A 22283-nucleotide genomic window follows, 5' to 3' on the forward strand; every position below is an offset into this window, starting at 1 on the left:
AACTCAAGAAACTACAGCTTCAGTACTATGAATGAATTCAATTAATATATTTGCTTGAAAGAGATCAATATGTTAATCTTTTAATCAACAGCAGATGATCGTCAACACAATACAACAAGTACTGAAAGTAGCAATGCCTTTGGCTGGGCTGTCACCGCATAACTCCATGCATTCCATCCAAAGTGTGAGCCAAAATTTAGACGGTGCATGTGTGATATACCAGAGTCAATTTAGGAATGATCTTATCTGCTAAATGCTGTGAGTCGTAGTAGTGTAAAATCATTAGTCTGTCACCAGACAGTTAAAGATGTCAGTAGCAAGATTCCAAAAAGGAGGGCCTTCAAAATCATGTACAGCAGGATTGAATACCTCTATTAAAACATAATAGCTCGAAAATTTACACCAGAAAATTCAAGGGAGTAGAACTCATAGCAAGCTATGAACACAGAATAAGAAATAAAAATATGTGGTGCTTGCTAAGGAGATTTCATTACCACACACTAATGTAGACCCCAGAGCAGTGAAAACTGAATAAATGTATACGTCATGGGTGGCTAGTTAAAGAAAGACTTGATTTCTACCTGATAGCACACATCTGCAATTAAAGTCAACATAATAAGTACTTTTCAGGAAAGTGGGTAGCTCCAACAACACAATCATGGCATCAAGAGTGTGGAAGTGACAATGATAAGATTACAACTGTTTATCTTTGGTGATGCCAATGTCCTACAGCTTCAGCTAGGCTAGATCAAAAAGAATATTACAATCGTCTAAAACATTTCAAGGACACCAATACAATGTTCAGATGGCCATTCAAACACTTTTCAACCAACTCTACTAACAACACAGGAAAATGTAACAATGCACTGAATAGCAACACAAAGCATACCAAAGATTAAGCATTAACACCACCAAAAAGACATGTAGAATTGTATTGTATAAAATCGTGTTCCCACAGGTTTGTACTGTCCTCATACGTAGAAAAAATAACAGACCACTTAAGAAGACAGAGGGAAGAAAATGGGTGAGGAATCCACACAAGGATCTAGTATCCTTACAAAGGTATTTTGACAAACTCATGTTTCCTCGCACATTTTAAAAGCAGAGAGGGTCTCTGAACTGTATCTGAAGGTGTTTTATTGAACTGCACTTCTAACTGGCTATACAAGTTGAGAGCAATGTTTTGCAACAAAAATAAATAAATAAAACCCCACAAACGTAAATAAGTGGCAAAAATTGAAAACATCATACTGTGGTTGTCTAGTCTCTCACTGAACGAGGCCTGGTAGCTTCAGGTGGCTCTTTCCTCAACATCTGGTAACATATCTTTAAGCACAACCTGGAATCTGGAAATCACCTGCTTTTGCATTATAATCTCTTTTTGAAGTCCCAGAATCTTATAGGAAAAATTACTTATCTACAATAATGCTTTATCTGGTAGAGACAATATCTAGTTGCGGATTCCTTACCTTAGAATGTGCCCCAGGCTTCAGCCTGGATCTGGCGAATTTTCTCAAGCAGTACTCCTGCAAACCGTTAGGTGGCACTGATCGGCTCCATGACCATCATTGTCCGCACCGGATGTGGCATCATGATTCCTATATAGGCGCAACTTCGACGCACTGACATCAGTTTCTTTTCACTACACCAGACGCACAGAGCCATGAAGAACAATGATCACTGGTTCATCAAAATTAAGGCCCTGAAAAAGGGACTCCCTGTCCCTAGAAATCAGTTTGCAGAGCAGGAAGGATGGGTGGGTGCAACTAGATATGGTCTACACCACATAAGGTGTTACCAAAGGTAAGTAACTTGTCAATCTGATAGAGACATCTAGTGGCAGATTCCTTACCTCAGAATAGATATCCATGCTATACCATCCCTGGCAGTGGGTCTGCAAACCAAGATAATACTAGGAAGTCCTACAGGAACGAACCGGAAAAGTACGTGTCCCTTCGGACCGGACTGTCAAGGCAGTAGTGTTTGGTGAACGTGTGCCAGGATTCCGACGTTGCCACATGACAGATGTCAAGGACTGGAACGCCACATGCTAACGCAGTAGTTGCAACTGTTGCTCTGGTAGAATGAGCATGCAAATTTTCAGGTGGTTGCTTCTTGGCCAATGCGTAGCAGATTTTAATGCAGAGAACGACCCAGCTGGAGATGGTTCTCTTCTGCACTGTCCGACCTTTCTTCGCACCTACATAACCATAGACGTGTTGATCATCCACCTGGAACTCTATAGTACGATTGAAGTATAACGCCAACGGTCGTTATGGGTCCAGGTTGTGGAGTCTCCCCTCTTCCGTAGAAGGATGTGGGAGTGTGTAAAAAGTAGGCAAGATGATGTATTGACTTACATGAAAGGTCGATACATGAAAGGGCGTCACCACTTTTTGAAAAAAGGAAGCTTTAGTGCCAAACGCCACAATGTCAGAAGAGATGTAAAGGTAGGACGGCTTAGATGACAATGCCTGCAGCTCGCTCACCGAGCGGGTGGAAGTAATGGCAACAAGGAAGGCTGTCTTTAATGTTAGAAGCCGGACAGGACAATTGTGGAGAGGCTCAAAAGGAGAGCAGATTAGAAATGTCAGAACCAAATTCAAAACCCATTGGGGCATAATGAATGGGGACGGAGGAACCATATAAGTAAGACCTTTAAAGAACCTATCAACAATAGGAGGCTGAAAAAAAGAAGGTTTATGAGGCAACCTCAAAAACACAGAGATAGCAGATAAATAACCGTTGAGAGTGCCCTTAGCAGAGCCCTGCTGGGCCAGAGAAATGATAAACAATAGGATCTCAGAGCGAGGGGCAGAAAGGGGATCAACAGACTTGTCTGTGCACCATACCACAAAGTTATTCCAATGACTGGCATATACCGTTTTGGTGGAGGGTCGCCTGGCTGCCAAGATCACGTTACAGACTTCAGATGGAAGGTCAAAAGCTGTCAAATGTTGCCGCTCAATCTCCATGCAAGAAGATGGAAACTGGACAGTTTTGGGTGGAGAACCGTCCCCTGCTGCTACGACAAAAGATCCTCCTGAAGAGGCATTCAGATCGGAGGATCAATGGCCATGCTCAGTAGCTCGGGATACCAGGCTCTCTGTGCCAAGTCCAGAGTCAAGAATGACTGGGGCCCCTTCGATTTTGATCTTCTTGAGAACTCTGGGCGGACGTGGTATAGGTAGAAGGGAGTACAGGTGGTCTTGAGACGAAAAGCATTGCTGAGCGATTGCCACCTTGGAAACTCCAATGTGCAATACTGCAGACATTGTGTGTTCTCTGTGGAAGCAAACAGATCTAACCAAGGCTCTACCCACTGCCAAAAGTGACCTTGCGCCACCTCAGGATGGAGATGCCATTCTTGATCGACTAAGCATTGTTGGCTGAGTTTGTCTGCTCTGGCATTCAGAAAGCCCGCCAGATGTTAAACCACCAGAGATATGCCCTGTTTTTCCAGCCATGTCCAGAGGCGCAGAACCTCTGGACAAAGGGTCCGCAACCCCACCCGCCCTGCTGCAGTACTACATGCCAGTGGTGTTATCTGTGAACACCTGCACTACCCTTTCCTTGAGAGAAGGAAGAAATGCTTTTAATGCTAGCCTAATCACTCGGAGCGCCATTAGGTTGAGGTGGAGTCCTGACCCTGCCGGAGACCAGATGTCTCTGATCTCCGCCTCTCCCGGATGACCACCCCAGCCCAGGAGTGAAGCATCTGTCACTACTGTCAACTTTGGCTGGGGAAGAGAGAGAGGTTTGCCTCTGAATCAATCGTGATTCGTTAACCACCACTGCAGATCTCAAGCAGTTCCCTCTGAGATCTGGACCATGCTGGAGAGATTACCCTGATGCTGCACCCACTGGAACATCAGGTCCCACTGCAGAGCCTGCATAGTCCATCTAGCATGATTAACCAACAGGATGCTGGAGGCCATGAGGCCCATGCATCCTCAGTCATTCTCACCGAAATCCAGGATAGAGGCTAAAACATCAGTGTCATAGCCTGAATATCCTGGACTCGTCGCTCTGGAGGATAAGCCCAGAACTCCACTGTGTCCAGAACAGCTCTGAAGAAAGGGAGCATCTGAGAGGGAATCAGGTGTAACTATGGCTTGTTTATAGTGAACCCCAGCGAATGTAGGAGGTCGGCCATAGTCTGGAGGTGGGAGACAACAGGTTGGATGAGTCCATCTTCAATAGCCAGACGTCAAGGTAGGGGAAGGCTGAAATCCCCGACCTGCACAGATAAGCTGTGACCACCACCATCACCTTGGATAACACCCGAAGGGAGCTGGTTAGGCCAAATGGGATCATAGTGAACTGAAAGTGATTGTGGCCTAGCGTGAACTGCAAGTAACGTCTGTGGGCCGGCAGGACGGGAATATGAAAATTAGCATCCTCCACATCCAATGCTACCATCCAGTCTACGGCAGATAAAACCTCAGTCAGAGTGGGCGTTTTGAACTTCTCCCTCCTGAGGAAGAGATTGAGGTTCCAAAGGTCTAGGACAGGATGGTGGCTCTTGTTCTTTGTGGGTACCAGAAAGTAGTGGAAATAGCAACCATGACCTACTACTGGCACAGTAATCCTCTCTATGGCTCCCTTGGCCAAGAGAGCTGTAGCTTCCCCTCAGGGAAATACCAAGTAATCCTCCATCATCTGATCGTAGGATGGTGGCATGGAAGGAGGGGTAGTCTCAAAGAGTCAGGGTTGCCCCTTCGGACTACCTGCAAAAACTCACCTGTTTGACGTGAAGGACTGCCAGTGGAGCAGGTAACTGCAAATCCTGCAACCAACTGGTTCCTGGTGGGGAAGAGTCAGACTATGAAGGTTTGGAGGCAGCTGCTAGGGGGAGGGGTGCGAATGAGAGGGGGGGCTTGGGTGGGCTCTCTGATCCATGAGGTCGGCGGATCCCATGTCCCCGGCCACGCAGAGGCTCAGCAGCATGTGTTGCACAGTGGCATGATGGGAATGGATGTGTAGGGTGCCCTTTCATAGCCACGAAAGGGGTAAAAAGCAGAGTGAGGGAGACGCAGGGACACCACAAGGCCCAAGGACCTGGCTGTAGCATGAGAATCCTTGAACCGCTTGACCTAAGGGCATGTCCATAACATTGGCTTGGACATCCCCCCAAAAAACAGATGTCATCAACCAGGTATGGCACCTAATGGCCACTGTTGATGCAATCGCTCTACCCAAGTTGGTCGGTCGTGTCCAGTCCACATCGGATAGTGAACTTTGCTGCAACTCTCCCATCAGCAAGTGCTTGGGAGACTACAACCCAAGCCTTCTCCGGATCCTGTGGCAGCACTTGTGCAACTGTATTCCACAGGGTGTGGGAACAACAACCCAAAAGGCATGCGGTGTTCAAAAACCATAATGTCAGGCTGGCAGAAAAAAATATCTTTGTCCCAAGTGTATCCAACCTCTTGGATTCCCTAACCGGGGGTGTGGAGGAAACACGCCTTGGGTGGTGTAGGCTTGAATAACCAAGCTCTCAGGGGTGGGGTGTTTTATAGGGAAACTTAAGTGGCCTGGAGAAGAGCGTTGGTGGCGGGCCATTGTACTGTTCACAGGAGCCTCTGTGCTGGGATTGGACCAGGTACCCTGAAGGACAGTAAGGGCAGTCACTGAAAGGGGGCAGGGGTTCTGTGAATGAGCTCCAGGTTGAAGCAACTTTGTCAGGAGGTTAGTTCTGACTGCCACCAAAGTCAGCTCAAGGTCCAGAACATCAGCTGCTCTTCGCACCACCATAAAGCAGGAAGTACCTTCTCCGTAGCTACATTAGGAGAAGAAAGCATGACAGTCCTCTGGCTTCACCCAAGTCTGCATGCCACTCCAAGGGTCATGGAGCTTATATTCTAGAGGGTGTAGCGAACCCACCCATTCCTCACCATACCCTAGGCCCATAGGGCTCAGGGTCCGACACAGGAGGCACGGCTCCGGACGGTGCAGCAGTTGCTCCGTGTTGAGTCACCAATGAGGTTGGGGACAGCGCTGCCTGGGGGTACGGGTGGCGCCAGGAGCATCAAGACCAGGGTCAGGGAAGCTCAAGATGGTACGACTGACGCCATTATGGAATCAAGCATGGATCCAGGAGTGTCTCTCAGAGCTGAGGCCGAGGCCACGAAACCCGAAGGGGTCCCCTTCTGATCCTCAATACCTGAGGGCGCTCTAACGGTATCGGATTGCCCAAAAATGAGGCACATGACCTCATAAAACTCTTGATTGGGCAGGTGTCTCTCCGGCTCCCAGAAACTCTGGGCGATGCGGAGTCAGCCCAGACGCAGGCTCCGCAGATGGAGGCCTAGAAAAACTATGCTCCCGCTCCCTCATCAGCAGACTGACAGGGTGAAGTTGAAGAACATTTTGCTTTCTTTGACTTCTTGTGCCTCGACTTACCCCATCGTCCAGCATTGGAAGTGGGACGATGGGGAACTCTGCGACCGCTTCTCAGACCTCAACTTACGAGGAGTCGAGTGTCAGGCCTCCAACAGCTTCAGGGACTGTTCCCTCAAAGGCTTTGAATACATGGCACAACAACTGGAACCAGACTTCGGGTCATGGTTGCATATAAAACAAGAAAGGCACACAAGGTGTAGATCTGTCACAGACATCGCCCGATGACAGGACCCTCAAGGCTGGAAAACCCGTCTCCCTAAAACAAATCACTGATGTTCCAGCACTTGTATAACTCGATAAAACTTTGACAAAAAGTAAAAAAGGGCCAGTCAAGAAATTACTATGGGTTAGGTCTCTTCGGATCAGTGCTGGCTGGCGCGGAAAGAAAAGAGCTGATGTCAGCGTGCCAGCGTGAACAAGGCAGACAACGGAAGCAGAGCTGATCAACGCCATCTGATGGCATGAAGGGGTACTGCTCTTGAAAATATCGGGATTCAGACTGACGCCTGGGAAAAATTCTAAGGTAAGAAATCTGCAACTAGACGTCTCTATCAGATAAATATTATTTATATGCCCTGTACTCCTTGGTCAGCTTAGAGCTCATCGGGACTAGCTTGCCCAGTGACACTTTTTGAGAGTTATGTGTAGGAAGCTGGCCTGGTGAGCACTTATGGTGTTATCACCTTATACCAGGTCCCGGGATCCCCTATTAGTGAAGTGTGGACAGTGTCTAGGAAGCCAGGGATCTCTAGAGGTAGCTGTGGATGAGCAGCCAAGACCTATCTAGGATGCGCAAAGCTTATGCAATACCACTATAGCCACACAGTACTCTCACACATGAAAGAAGCACACAGCGTTACAAAAAAAAAAGCTACTTTATTATGGTAACACAAATACTAGAATACTAATAGGCAGTCCCCGCAACTAGAGGTAAGTAAACACACTATTATATACACATTAGAAATCCGTAAAAGTGTATAAGAACAACAAGCACCGGCAAAAGTATAGGTAAACAGTGAGGGCCCTAAGGGAGGGCCAAACCATATACCAAGGAAGTGGAATGTGAAAGCCAGTTCCCCACCCAAGGATGTGAAATCAGGAGAGGGGAGCTGGAGGAACTAGGAACCCCAAGAGGTGAGTACCAGAGTGACCCTTAGAAATCAGGAGAGGAGAAGTAAGTACCTGGTTTTCCCCAAAACATACAGGAGGACTTTTGAAATGAATTATGCAAGATACAAATCAGACCAAAAGAACCAAAAGGAGCATCCTGGCAGAACAGGACCTGCAAAGGAAGGGGACCAAGTCCAGCTCGTGTTGGAGTGTCTGGTTGTGGCAGGAACCACTACCCACCCTTCTGTGGATGCAGGAACAGGTCGATGGTGAACGTAGAAGACCAGCAGTGCAGCATGGGAAATAAAGAGAAGTCCCAGAAGTGATTCAGGAGATGTCCCACGTTGGCGGTCGGGTTGCAGTTGATTAGTGGGGCTGGAGAACCACCAACAAGCCTTGGCAAATGCAAGAGTCGGTGAAGAAGTGTTGGAAAGCTAAAGAGGACCAGCAAGGCCCAGGGGACTCGACCCAAGGAGGGGAGTCCAGGGTGATCCTCAGCAGTCAGGAGAGTCACCAGAAGAGGAGCCACAAGCAACCCACTGGCAGCAGCCACAGCAGTCGCAGTAAGGCCCACTCAGCACACCTGAAGAGGAGTCCCACAGCAGAGAGGAGACTGGGCTTGGCAGGAAGAAATGCTGGGGGCCGGGACTACACGGAGCTTGACGATCCCTTGGAGCAAACAAGCCTTGGTAGCCTCAAGAGTTGCGGTGCACAAGAATACTCTTCTGCAAGGACGTGCAAGGGCTTACTGTCTCCCAAGTTGGACAGCTGGCAGAGAGGACCAAGCGGACCACTCCAGACCACCACCTGTAACGCAGGATCCATTCAGTTCCGGAGGAGAGCAGATCCACGCACATGGTTGTTGTTGCAGTTGGTACCTGCAGATGCAGGGGAGTGAAGCCTTCACTCCAAGGGAGATTCTTTCTTGCTTCTTTGTGCAGACTGAAGCCTTGCTGACCGCAGAGGATGCACAGCCGGTGAAAAGTTGTAGTTGCTGGAAGGAGCTGGGGAAACAATGTTGCAAAGCAGAGTCATCGCTGTTGTTGCAGATTGTTGGTTCCTGAAGAGTCCAGTTGCGGTTTCAGCAGCCAGAAGATGAAGTCTTGCATGTCGAATCTGAGCACCCACCCAAGAGGGAGACCCTAAATAGCCCAAGAAAGGGGACTGGTCACCTAGCAGGGCTACCACTTATCAGGTGGGGGCTGTGACATCACTTACCTGACCTAGCCATTCAGATGCTCCAAGGGGCCTCTGCACATCTTGGATTCAAGTTGGCAGAACCAAGTGTCCACCTGGAGGAGCTCCGGACACCACTCCTTGGGTTGTGATGGACAGGGGAGTATTCACTCCCCTTTCCTTTACCCAGTTTTGTGCCAGAGAAGGGACTGGGGGTCCCTGGACTGGTGCAAACTGGTTAATGCAAGGATGGCACCAAATGTGCTCTTCAAAGTATACCGGTGGCTTGGGGGGCTACTCCTCCCAAGCCATGTCATACTTATTTCCAAGGAAAGAGGGTGTTGCTTCCCTCTCCCACAGAAATCCTTTGTTCTGCCTTCCCCTGCTTGAGCTGGTCAAGCAGCAGGAGAACATAAACCTATCTGAAGGGTGGCAGCAGAGTAGGCTACTTGCAAAACCCTGGAAGACTGGTAGGCGGACTCCTGGGGCAAAGGGTTCTCTAAGGAGTCCCCAGAGTGCATGAAACCATGCAACCAATACTCATAATAATATTGGGGCGTTATTCCGACATCCTTGATACCAAACATGCCCAGGTTTGGAGCTACCATTATGTAGCTGTGTCCGGTTACATTGGTAAAATGGCTCCCCCACACTTACGAAGTCCAGTACAATTGAGCTGGAGTTCATAGGGGTCCTCTGCTCATGCAGGGGTGCGCTCATACACAGTGGCCTGCACCCTGCCATCTGGACTAGGAGGACCTACCATAAGGGTGATTTACAACGACCTAATACAGTGACCTGTAGTGAAATGGTTCATGCATCTTTTCACACAGACTGCAATGGCCGGCCTGCAGGCACATTTTGCATGGGCTCCCATGGGTGGCATAATACATGCTGCAGCCCACAGGGAACCCCTGGTGCCTCAATGTCCTGGGTACCTACGTACCATACACTAGGCACTTATATGGGGGCACCACATTTAGAGGGAGAGAGCACAATCACTGGGGTCCTGTTTAGCAGGATCCCAGTGAAAACAATCAGAGCATACTGATAGCAGGCAAAACGTAGGGGTAACCATGCCAAAAGAGGGTACTTTCCTACAGTACGGAGCTTAGGCACTATCTTGGGCAAAAATACAGGTTTTACTCTCAGCACCCTCTTTTGAAACAAGGAAAGAAGGTAAGTTTGCTCCTATGACAGTTAATGCAATTATACTGCTCTTCTGGTACATATAATTGACATGAGAAAATAAGTGTTTAGTGTTAAGTACCTGTCAAAACAACAATGAAGGATTACAAAATAAAGAACAGTAACCTCAATTTCAAATCTCAAATGGAAGGTAAGAGGATATTGGTGGAATACAGTTCTCTGATAAATTTTATAACAATGGGCAGCTGGAAAGAACAGAGTTCAGGTGTACATAAGAAAGCAGACAAAGCTACCTTGTACCACTTCGCTGTGCAGGGTTTTCTCCTTCGAACTAGCTGTGCATCCTCTGAGGGTGGCAAGTCTTCAGCCTGCACAAGAGGGACGAAGCAATCCTCTTTGGAATGAAGGAGTCACTTTCCCTGCATTCGCAGGCACCAACTGCACCGATGACTGGTTGCGTGAATCTCCGCTCATCCTGAGCTGCGTGGATCCTGCATCACAGGTGGTGGTCTGGAGTGGTCCCCTTTGTCCTCTCTACCAGTTGTCCAACTTTGGTGGAGGTAAGCCCTTGCCTTCCCATAAGGACAGTACCCCTTGCACAGCCTCTCTTGCACCTACCGGGGCATGTTGGCATCTCCTCCGAGGGATCTTAAGGTTTCGTGTAGCTACAGGCCCCAGCACTCTTCCCTCCGACGCACAGCCCTCTGTGTGCTTCTCCTGCGGCGTGGGACACTTCTTCAGTTGTGCTGTGTGGGCTCCTCTGCGACTCCTGGGTCCTTGTCCAGTGGATCTCCAATGTGGGCTGCCGTTTCTTCTGAGGACTCCCCGCCCCCCCCCCACTCCCCAACTAGTTTCTTGCAGTCTTGTCTGGGTGTTGCATTATCTTAATTTTCAGTCCTTCTGGTAGTTTGGGGAAAATCCAGTAACTTACTCCTTTCTTCCTGGTCGCTGGGGGGGCACTGTGGTACTTACTCCTTTGGGGTTTCCTAGTTCCTCCAGCTCCCCTCTACAGGTTCCCCTTACCTAGGTAGGGGTCCTGCATTCGCATTCCATATTTTTAGTATATGGTTTGGGCTCCCCCTAGGGTCACTAATGTCTATTGCTTTTTATGCCTATTTCCGATTACTAGTGTGCAAATCTAGTGTGTTACTTAGCTCCTATTGGAGGGTTGCCTCTCTAGTACATTTTGTAATTGTGTCACTAAAATAAAGTACCTTTATGTTTGTAACACTGGGTGTTTTCTTTCATGTGTGTGAGTGCTGTGTGACTACAGTGGTATTGCATGAGCTTTGCATGTCTCCTGCTCATCCACAGCTAACTCTAGAGAGCCTGGCTTCTACTGACTAAACTACAGTAATAGGGGATACCTAGATCTGGTATGAGGTACCCACCACACACCAGGCCAGCTTTGTACAATATACACAAAAGAACAAGCAGAAATAGCATAAAATGTACAGGGCCCAATGGTGGGGGCCAAACCATATACTAGTTAAGTAGAATGCAAAGTAGTGAACCCAACCAAGGTAAGTATGGTAGTTAGCTATGAGCTGGGGAAGAACGAAAACATCAGAGGTTAAGTACAGCAAGTGTCAGACGGCAACCAGGTGCAGAGTGGTTATCTACCCGGTTGTCCGACAGGCTAACACAGGGAAGTCGCAGTTGGAATTCATGAGTTTCAGAACCCTTCCAGGTGGACTCCGAGAAGACTCAAAGACAAGAGGAAGGTTGGAGAGTGTCCCTACACAAGGATACCCAAAAGACAGGAGTACCTACACCAGGGGACCCGGATGCATGGGGTGAAAGGACGTCGGAAACGTTTGCTGAAGTCAATAGAGGCCTCTGTTGTCCAGCTGCTGTTGCGACCCAAGGACAGATTCCAGATGTAGAAGACCTGAAAAGGAAGGGGACAGAGTCCAGTAAAGTCCAGCACTCTCAGAGGTGCCCATGTGGTGCAGGGGCTATGCTCACCCTCCTAGAGTCCAGCTGTGGGGTCCAGAAGCTGCAGAAGATTCTAGGAGTCACCTACGAACTGTCCCACGTCAGTCGCCAGATTTCGGGAGGGTCAGTGACCAGAAAACAGGAGCTTAAGATGGATTTTCAAGTTTTTGGGGGACCAGCAAGGTCCGGGATACCCTACCCTTGAGGGGGAGTCAGGGCTGGGCCTCAACACACAGGGAAGCCAGAAGAAGTCGACAGAGCCTCCACGAGTGTCTCACAGGCGACGGAGACAGGGAGTCACAAGGAGGCCTCAGCAGCACTACAAAACAGAAGTCCCACGTCGCAGGAGCTGCAGAACGGAGGTTGATCTTCCGAGCTGCAGAGTGCTGGAGGCTGGGGCTTCTTGGTGCCTGAAGATCTTTTGGTGGAACAGCCAACAAGCCTTGGCAAGAGCAACAGTCAAGGTACACAGGGGTGCTGTTCCAGTGGCTGCAGCATGGGCTCAGTCTCCCAAGTGGATCAGAAGACAGCAGGGACCCAAAGAGTACCACAGACCCACCACTTGTGAGCAGAGCCTTCACGTTGTCCGTGGGACAGCAGGATCAACCAGTTGGTTGTCGTTGCCTTGAGATACCTGCATGTGGATGCTACGTATGTTAACAGTTGCTGGACGGTGCTCTTGAGGGGGGCTAAACACCGGAAAATGGATCACGTATGCATGTCTTTAAAAAATAATGTGAATGGAATTTTGAAATGCAAGCCCACTAACAAACGAAAGTGATGGGCATGAGATGGGCATGTTAAAGCCCAGAGAGTAGCTAACAGGTCAGATGCACTGGTGTGCTCAACCTAAAAAAAAAAATAAAAAAAAAAAACGGGCCGTGTGAATGTATTCCTTAATGCAGGTGAGGTCATTTAAAATGCGTTGCACTGTAAACTTTATGAACATCAATAAACAACCAGCACACACATGGTGTTGACACCTGCCTGGTGTTTGACCACAATCAAGCATGTTAATTGCTGACTGACATTCTGTGTGATAGCTGTGCATTACCCTGATTTTTAGCTTTAACTGGTTTCAGTTCCTTGAAACTTCAACGTGTTATTTAGTGCAAATGAGTAACTTTTCTTAAAAGAGAAGAAGAAACAGGGCATCACCAGAGTAAGTTCACGGGTACTTAGTATTTTCACTTAACAAGACTTGCATTTTTCAGTAGGGGTGAGAAATGGGCACAGTAGGACACGCCGCCACACCTTACTTATCAAAGCAAACCACAGAGTGAAACATATACTCTACCCACAAACTGCCCTCTTAAAATAATTCTGAAGGAAATATGTGAAAGGATAAAACAGGAAGTAGGAGAGACTGCAGCATTGCTCGACACAATATATGGTGCAACATCTTTTTTCAGTAAAAGCTTAGGAATATAAATATATTTATTTATATAGATACATTTGATGTCATTTAATATGATTAGTCAATGGGTGTGTGTGTGTGTTTGTGTTCCTACCAAAATGAATATTTATAGAACACCAACTACAATATGTTTTTGTGGGATTTAGACTGTTTAAATTACTAACAAACCGAATACCTTGGAAAATTTAATTTCAGTTACACCCACAATGACACAGACTTATACCCAGGGCCACTTGAATTACGTGATTCTGCAGTCGCTGCTTTTTTTCCACATAATTATGGATTTGCTGCATTTGCTACATAACCCATCATCTACTATATAAACTGTCGATTTTTGGAGATGCTTTCCTGCAGGACAGTGGATGATGTAGTGCAGCTGTGGAGTCCAGATGATGCAGGAAGATACCAGGAGTAGTCCACGAGCTTCCCCACGCCGGTCGTCCAATTGCTGAGGGGTCAGTTGGACCACCAACAAGCCTTGGCAAATACAGGAAAGCAGTGCATGGAGTCTGCAGTTGTTTGTGGGGACCAGCAAGGTCCAGGTGACCCAATCTTGGCAGGTAGGTCAGGGCCAGCCATCAGCACACAGGAGAGCCAGCAGGAATTGGTAGAGGCCCCAGCAGGACCCTCTGGCAGCAGGCACAGGGAGTCACAGTTAGGCCTCAACAGCACAGCAAAGAGGGATGCCCACATTGCAGAAGATGCAGAGAGGACGTCATTCTTACAGTGCAATCCCTATTTACATGCTCTTTGATGGCATCTGTCTCTTCTGAGACAAAGGGGACTCAGCACTCAAGTGCTTTAAGGAGTCCCACGCTACCACTCAGGTCCCTTGGCCTCGCAGCTGCTCCTTGGGCCCTTAGTCTGCTTTTTGCCCCTTTCGAGGCTATGAAAGGGGCAGCCAACCGTGTCAGTTTCCCTCCAGCCACTGTGCCGCGCATGCTGCCCAGCCTTTGCGTGGCCGTGGACGCAGGATCACACACGCCTGCCGATCACGGAGTCCAGTCTCCCACCACCCCATGCTGCAGCCTCCAAACCTTCCTAGTCCGTTGCTCCATTCAGGACCAGTTGGAGTCAGGATTCACCATCACCTGCCCCACTGGGAAGCCATCACAATGGACAGGTGGGGTTTGCAACTAGTCCAGTCACAAGCACAGTTTACTGTGCTCCCCTTTCGCCTTACCAGCTCCTGTTGGGTGTGTGTGAAAATGATGGCAGTGGTTGCAGCTCATCTGCGCAGAGTAGGGGTTTCAGTCTGCCCCTACCTCGATGAGTGGCTGTTGAAGGCAGGCTCGCCCCAGATTTCATCTCCCACCACCAGACTACGGCGTGCCCATGGCACCTTCAAGTTTTACACAGCGCAATCAGCAGTATTGGAGCGATTTGCATAACTACTAGTTGCTTGTCATTGTTTGTTTTTCTTTCACGCTCATGGTGCCCAGGGCACATTAGTGTGCTACACAGCGCAACGAGCAGTATTCAAGCATTTTTGCATGACTACCAGTTACTTCACATTGTTTCTTAGTTACCTCTTGTCACAGTTGCAGAGAGGACAGTGCATCTCGTTTGTGCACAGCTTACAAAATCTCAGTGCAAGGCTTCTTTAACTATAGTTAAGCTCTTAAATTGTGTTCATCATTGTATAGAGCTGTGATACCCTATCCTTCACAATTCTTGTTTAATGTTTCTTATTAAAAGTTCGCTTTTGTCACGCATGAACTTGATGACCTGCTTGCTCAGTGGTATTATGTGGCAGGAAAGGACCAAATTATGAGGCAGGGTTAACCAATTTCTGTGGCAAAAAAACACTTACCATTTACAATGCCTAGAGCTAACTCTTGCAAATGCGTGACCTCTTGCATTGCAAATGCTTGTTTATTTTATTGAAGCAGCAAACAGCCTCTCATAAAATTTGAGACAACGTGCATGCTCCTCTGACACCTTGGGCGCAAGGAGAAAATAGGTGCCCTGCCACGGGTAGGGACTCACAGTTTAAGGAAAACTTGCAGAGTTTTTCAGGAAGGAAAAGGGACTTCTTGCAAGTGGCAGCAGAACAGTTACCTTTGCTGTGATGTAATGTAATGGCCACAAATGCAACCCTGAAGGGAGGCCCCTTGGATGAAAGAATTATCATAAACAGAAGTGACTAGCTAACGTGCGATGGATATTTTGAAAACCCATTTTAAGTTACATAGTTTCTAAGAATAAAGTGTGAGGGTGACTTTCTGGTTTATTTGTCACAAGTAGAACTGTAGATGGAGAAGCAACACATTTAGTACAAATAAACTACCAAAATACTCATTACTAAGCAGGTATTTATTGAAGTGCCAACAATAACCAAAGATCTATTGACATTTTTTAACCCTATATCTTCTCAAACTGTTTTGTTAAGTTAAGACATGAATATGTATTTAACAATTACACTTTGCTCTTACAGTTAACAATTCATTATCACGTTTCAGCTACAGAAGAACATCTAGCAGTTATGAATTCTACGGAGAGCTAAATGGCCCCGTTGTTCTTTTAAAGAACTAGGTTTGAGCTCCTTATCTTATCAGGGAGAAAAAACATAAATTGATGTATGAGCCAGGCAGGAAGCTCCAGGAAAACAGATGGGGCATGCTAGTACAGCATGTTTTTAGCTGTATTAATGCATTTGATTCTGCACTGCATTCTAAACACCAGTTAAGTGACAGTTTTCTTATACATATCAAGTACAAAGAATCTAAAGGTGATTGTTTGAGTACCCCAGTCACCACCATAGCTCTAAGCTTAGGCATCCAATGAAAATAAAAAATTAAAAAATACAGTAAGTGTAAAACATCTTTTCTAAATTGCATAAGATTAGGGGATTAAAGCTGCTTCTCTTCCCCTGTATATGCACCATACATATGAAAACCAAGCTATGGAAGTAGTAAAGAATCAAAATTTACTACTGGGAATCTTCTGTTTAAGGAAGCTAGCAGTGGTTAAAGAAGATTTTGAGTTCAAAAGCATGCTTTTGAATTCTCCTGGTTAAAGGTTATTTGGTATATCTTAAAGTCAGGTGACCCTTCCCATTGGCACTTACAGGAACTCACTTTGAACACATGCTTTGAGCTACCTTCACCCTTTCTTGTAAGGTACATTTCATATTATTTTTGCTCTTTGATTATGTCAGGTCAGGTGTTGCGTAGAGATAAGATTTACACCATCTTTCACATTAGAAAGGTTGCCCTAATGCCCATTACTTACTGCCACAAATGATCACAGACATTAGGAAAAATGCTGGCATTGTAATGAATTGATTAACATGAAAATCAGAGGTCATTTTAGGCAAGAACCTTGGTAGAGTTCTGAATACAACTTTACAAAGACGGAAAACCCTACAGGTGTCTTTAATACGTAATGCCTGAATCACACTAACCCGAAGGATTGAGGTGATAGATATTAAAAAAGCTACTTTTTATGCTCGATGTTGTAGTGCAACTTCATGCACAGGTTCAAAAGGAGACCCTATTCATTTTGATAATGCTTTGTTCAGCTCCTAAGGAGAAGTAAGCTGTCTTAGCAGAGGATAAACATTTTAAGCCTGTCTAAAAATGTTTTAATTGCTGGCATTCTATTTGGGAGTCCAAACTGAAAGCTTTCAGGTACGAAGACGTCCAATGTAGAAATGCCAAATGCTGTGCAGTATCTTGCTTCCGGTCAGCACTGTAATTTCATGCTCCGCCTCTTGGAAAGATGCAGCAACTCCGAGTACCACCTCTGTCTACATGGGCTATCAAGATTATCCTGTCTTGGTCCTGTTTCACTGTGGCCAGCATCCTCAGGAATTAACGGAATTGGAGAAAAAGGAGTTCTCAGGACCACTTCATAAAAATGGCATTCCTGAGCAAACCTGGCTCCAGGAATGAAGCTTCAGCAATTTATGGTAGCTGCTGTCGCCAGTAGGTATAGTTAGGACCTGGTTTCCGTAGGAAAAGCATTTTTTGTTTTGTTAATAACTTTGGTGCAGTTTGCAAATCTTCTCCAAATTTTCAAAACTAGTTTGCCACTCACTCCAGCTGCTGTGTGGAACAGGATGATTTGTCAAGCAGGGGACGAGAAAAAGGGTGGATCCTAAAATGTGTTTTCTCCATGTAATTTCCCATAGGAATTTTAGACAGGACTACAGCCCGAACCGCTGGACAGAATTACATCAAATTTGGCAGAAAGCTATCTCTTTGTCTCGTGATTTTACCCTGGAATCATGTTTGAGAGAAAATTGTTTCCTCATGATTTTCCCATAGAGGTTATGGCAGTTGCTCCGGAAGTTAAAATGAGAGCATATAGTCTGTAAATTCACACTGTCTTTCTCAGTCATATGAGTATGAAGTCTGACATTCTCAGTAAAAAGTGTATTTCCAACAGCAGCAGCCTGTCAGTCAATTCCCTTGTGGTCTGCTGCAGCCTCCCAGAGTGTTCTAAAGAACAACTATAGTGTGTTAACAGTCTAACTTATGATAAAGGTGTGGCACACCTGAAGCCATCTTGATTTAATTAAACTGGTAAAACTTAAAACATTTAGGGCCTGATTACAACTTTGGAGGAGGTGTTAATCCGTCCCAAATGTGACAGATATACCACCAGCCGTATTACGAGTTCCATAGGATATAATGGACTTGTAATATGGCTGGTGGTAAATCCGTCACTTTACAGTCACTTTTGGGACGGATTAACACCTCCTCCAAAGTTGTAATCAGGCCCTTAGTTTAGAAAGAAACAAAATGAGGGGCTTGACTTTGTCATAGAAATTATGGCTAGGTGTAGAAAGAACAATTAGGATACATTTAAGTGAGTTCTCTAATATCTTCCCCTTCTATTTCATTAAAACATGCTGACATGTAGACTGAAAGATATTCTTTCAACACCAGCAGCAGACTGTCAGTTAATAACTTTGTGGAGATCATCAGTTTTCTCTAGAGTGCTAATGTGCAACTAGAGTGTCAACATTCTGAATTTATGCCAAACATACGGCACATCTGTCCTCCATCTTGATGGGATTGAAGTGGAGCAATGAAAGCATTTTCTACTGAGAATATTGCAGTAAATGAGGAGATTAGGAAGCTTCATAATAAATAAGTCTCCCAAGATGGCCACCGGAGAAAAAAGATCCAAAATGTAGCACAAATATTGCCCACATATAGCCCAATAACAGAAGTATGCAAAACTCTTATTGCTTTTTTTTTTTTTTGCAGTTTGATATAGCGCAGACTAGACCTGACGTTATTGTAGTGTTTACATGAGCATCAGTTACATTACACAAGGACACATTCCTTTTGGGCTTTAGGGTGGGGAGAGTAAATGATTTGCCCAGAATCACAGGATGTCGAGCTGAAGCCGAAACTCAAACATGGCTCCACAGTTACAAAGTCTGCAGCTCCGTCCGTAATGCCACATTCTCTCCCCTAAGTGTAATATATAATCAAGAGATCAACTGGATAAAAGAACATCAAGATAGCAAATAATTTAAAGTGCGTTGTTGCTATTTGAGAAGTTAGAAAATATGTCCTCATTTAAGTTTCTTAGTGCACTAACAATTTCTATGGGAATAAGACCCTCTCATTTTCAGAATTTCTAAAGGAAATGCTTTAGGTATTCAAATTTTGATTACATCAAGATGACGTCAGGCGTGACACTCTTTTGCAATAAATATAGAATGTTAGCAATCTAGTTATGCATTAGAATAATGTGAGGAGGCAGATGTCAGGGGCACAGACTGGGATAATTGAAGGCAGAGAGGAGGGTGCAGAGGCAACAAGTTTTTCACGCTGGGCAGGCATGAGGGGCAGTGGTAGCACAATGGAGCGTGGAGGGCAGGGGCAAGAGGGGCAGGGGCAACAAACCAACCATGTAGGACGGGCAAGAAATGCTCTGGCAACGTACCAGACCAGCAATTCCCAACCTGTGGTCCGCAGACCTCCAGGGTTCTGTGACACATTCCCAGGGGCGTCCGCAGGCCTGGGCCAGGAGGAAGGCATTTCTCCAGCTGGGGTCTCTCACATAAGCATGTGCATGTTTTATATTTATTACTTTCTTTCTGCAGCAGTTTTAAAAGCACTGCTAAGTTAATTGTACATCCAACAGCTTTCAGGCACATGTAAAAGCATTAATATAACTCTAGTGATTAACCTACCTGCTGGAGAGATGGAAGTTTTGTGTAATGGCAGTTTTGACTCAAAGGTTGTGCATACGGTTAATACGCCTGCTGCAAAGAATGTGTACCATGCAAAGAACGGTAGTTTATGTGCATAGCACAGTGGGTTATTGCTTTGGTCACAGAGATTCTTTTGTTACAGTTCATAAGTTAGTTCATAATCTAGCACAGTGAGCGATGAACTGCCATTAAAGAGCTGCATGCAAACTGCATAGCACAAATTAGAAAGTTGTTTTTTTCCCCCGGTATTTCATTTTCTTTATGCTGCTAAAAAAAGGTTTTCTTGTGTAGAAATAAGTAGAAATACATTCTTATTATTAAAGGCAATGCTAAATACTGTGTTGTGTTCTGAATCCTAAGTTTCTGCTTCTCCACACCAAGCACTCTTAGAAAATGCCTACCACTGTGGATGACATGTGCATCCTACACGTTGTAGTCCCCTGTAAAGTGCTCCGACACCCTACACAGGTATGAGGTGCTGTGAAACAAATGAATTTCACGTGACAGAGAAGATATGGAGAGATGAGAGGCCCTTATGGTTTTGCTTCCTTTCCCCACCACAAGTTTAGGTGAAAAAGCTTTCTCAGATGTTATGTACCTAAAACATAAAAACAGAATTAGTCTGGGAAATGTTTAACCTGAACTGAGGATTCACCTTTCCTAAACAAAACCAAGCATTGAAATATTAGTCGTAGAGATGCAGCGCCAACCTTCCCATAAAAAAATGTTTCGCTTTTTGCACATTTTTTCAATATAAAATAATTATATTGTAATTTGAGTATTTGTTTGGTGTGTACTTGTTAGTGTATTTTTTGCAAATTACTGTTTTAATGTTTGAAATTTAAATTGTACAAATTGCTTGGGGATCCACAGCTTCCAGTAATGATTCAGTGGGGGTCCTCAGGAGTCAAAAGGTTGGGAACCACTATACCAGACCATTCAGAGCACAAGGAAGAGGCAGTAGCAGTACAACCACACATGGCAAAAGACCTGATTCAAGCAGGAGACTGCCAATGTTTTTAATCCCAAAAGGGCTTTATTTTATTTGTCTCCTACCTAAAATCTCATCTTTTCAATGTAAGTCAATAGAGAAAATACATTCCCTATTTTTTTTTTCAAAATCTCCCTCTTACCAAGTTCAAAATGTTGGTAAGAATAGTACATTGGATCACTGAGGGCAGGAGGAATGGGGTACAGACATGGACTTTGAAAATATGTCTTCTCTATAGCTTGATGGTCAAAATGCAGTTTTTAAGACTGGCTGCTAAGCACTTGTATAGTAGGATCAACAACTAAGTGCCATTCACATATGACAGCACCTAGCAACCTAAAGAACTTAATGAGCAGGATTTAAACTAATCTCAAACAGTACCATGAATCCCAAACTTGGACAGTATCCTGAGCAGAATGGAGGGGTCTACAATACGTAATGCAGCAGAGAGCCAGAAGGACCAGTCTAACTGCACCCCGTAAATTAAGGATTAGCCTGATGTTATCAATAGCGAACAGTTTGAGCTATTTCAAGCATTTTTCAGTACCCCACCATTTTGCAACAAAAATACATTCACTTACTTACTGGTGACATAGAAAGAAAGGGATGGGGACGTCTGTGAAAAACACAATTTAAAGGTAAACTGCAATCTACAAATAATGTTTGTACACTTTTGTTGAAACAATGATGCAGTAATTGAACGCACAATTGATAACCTTGCTATATTTTAGTAACGTTCAACATTGTACTGACAAACCGTTGACCATTTCTAGAGTATAACTCTATTGGAAATGAGTTTAGGGGAGCATACGTTAAGATTTCTATAATGAAGCTAAAAAACAAGATAACACCTACCTCATTTTTGACTGCTTCTCTGTACTTTCATAGTAAAATAAAAAGTTGATCTCATGAACACCTTCGTCATCTGGTCCACGTAACCATAGAGGTAGCTGAACTGAAGCACCAGGGGTAAGGACAGAGTCTGTAAGGGGGATGTCTATTACCTCTGCTTGAATTCTAGAGCTAACACCAAACTCTACAGGAGCAGCAGAGGACAACAGTGCTGTGCATTCTGAGGTAGAATCTGTCATAACAGTCTTGTATGCACTACAGTTCTCAGAGGTGGAAGGACTCAGCGGTGTCAGAGCAGATGTATTGTTACCAAAGGTGAAAAATTCTGGACATTTGGAAACCACCTTTAAATTTTTAAGAGGGCACTTGCTCACATTCACAAATTCCACATATGCTTTTCTGATTTCTCCACATAGTAATCCAGTTGGAAAATTGATAAAGAACACCTAGAGGGGAGAAAAAACATTACAATATTAGTGTCTTGAACATATTAATATGGTTCCAATAAGTTATTTTATCTGAATAATACATGCTACCAAGAGAAACCCAAGCCTCCCTTACAAACAGATATGACAGTTACAGCCTCAGTAAACATACTGATGAGCCTCTGGTCTTATAAGAAAACTAAGAAACCAACCTTTGTTTCTAAAGAATGTCAGTGTCCAGAGTAACACTGTACAGAGAATTGGACATGAATTCAGTTGGAAAAAATACAAGCATTACAAAGCCAATATGTTTTGGCTCTGAAAGGCTTAGCTACCGGCTTTGACAGTGCCTTTTTTAATTACCATTTGTATGTAAAAGCATGTATCATGACACATGCATGCTTGGCTAGCAATCTTGCAATGGTTTTCATAGTAAAAGAAACCCATTGCTAAATGGCTGCCACTTCGTACAAGTCGCTTCGAATTCTGAAACAAGTACAGTATGAATCCGAGAATATCATGATTTTCTCTTTCTGTACACAGCCAAGTGCAGCTTTAATAGAAATAATTTGAATCAGCCAAACACAAGTTTTCTTTTGTATCATAATTCTCTGTTCCTTGTCCAGTGGGTGTAGAGGGACC

The 22283-nt window shown here is 45.2% G+C and overlaps 1 protein-coding gene across 3 annotated transcripts in view; it reads right to left on the reverse strand.

The window, feature by feature from the left end:
• The window catches only part of TRAPPC8 (trafficking protein particle complex subunit 8), a 1010076-nt gene that overhangs the window by 241861 nt on the left and 745932 nt on the right, over positions 1-22283 (reverse strand). For all 3 annotated transcript variants that reach the window (XM_069220084.1, XM_069220082.1, XM_069220083.1), the window contains one exon: positions 21220-21662. In XM_069220084.1, the coding sequence (XP_069076185.1) occupies positions 21220-21662 (443 nt within the window). The remainder of the gene's footprint in view (positions 1-21219; positions 21663-22283) is intronic.

The sequence above is a fragment of the Pleurodeles waltl genome, chromosome 2_2, assembly GCF_031143425.1.
Source record: "Pleurodeles waltl isolate 20211129_DDA chromosome 2_2, aPleWal1.hap1.20221129, whole genome shotgun sequence".
Classification (NCBI taxonomy): domain Eukaryota; kingdom Metazoa; phylum Chordata; class Amphibia; order Caudata; family Salamandridae; genus Pleurodeles; species Pleurodeles waltl.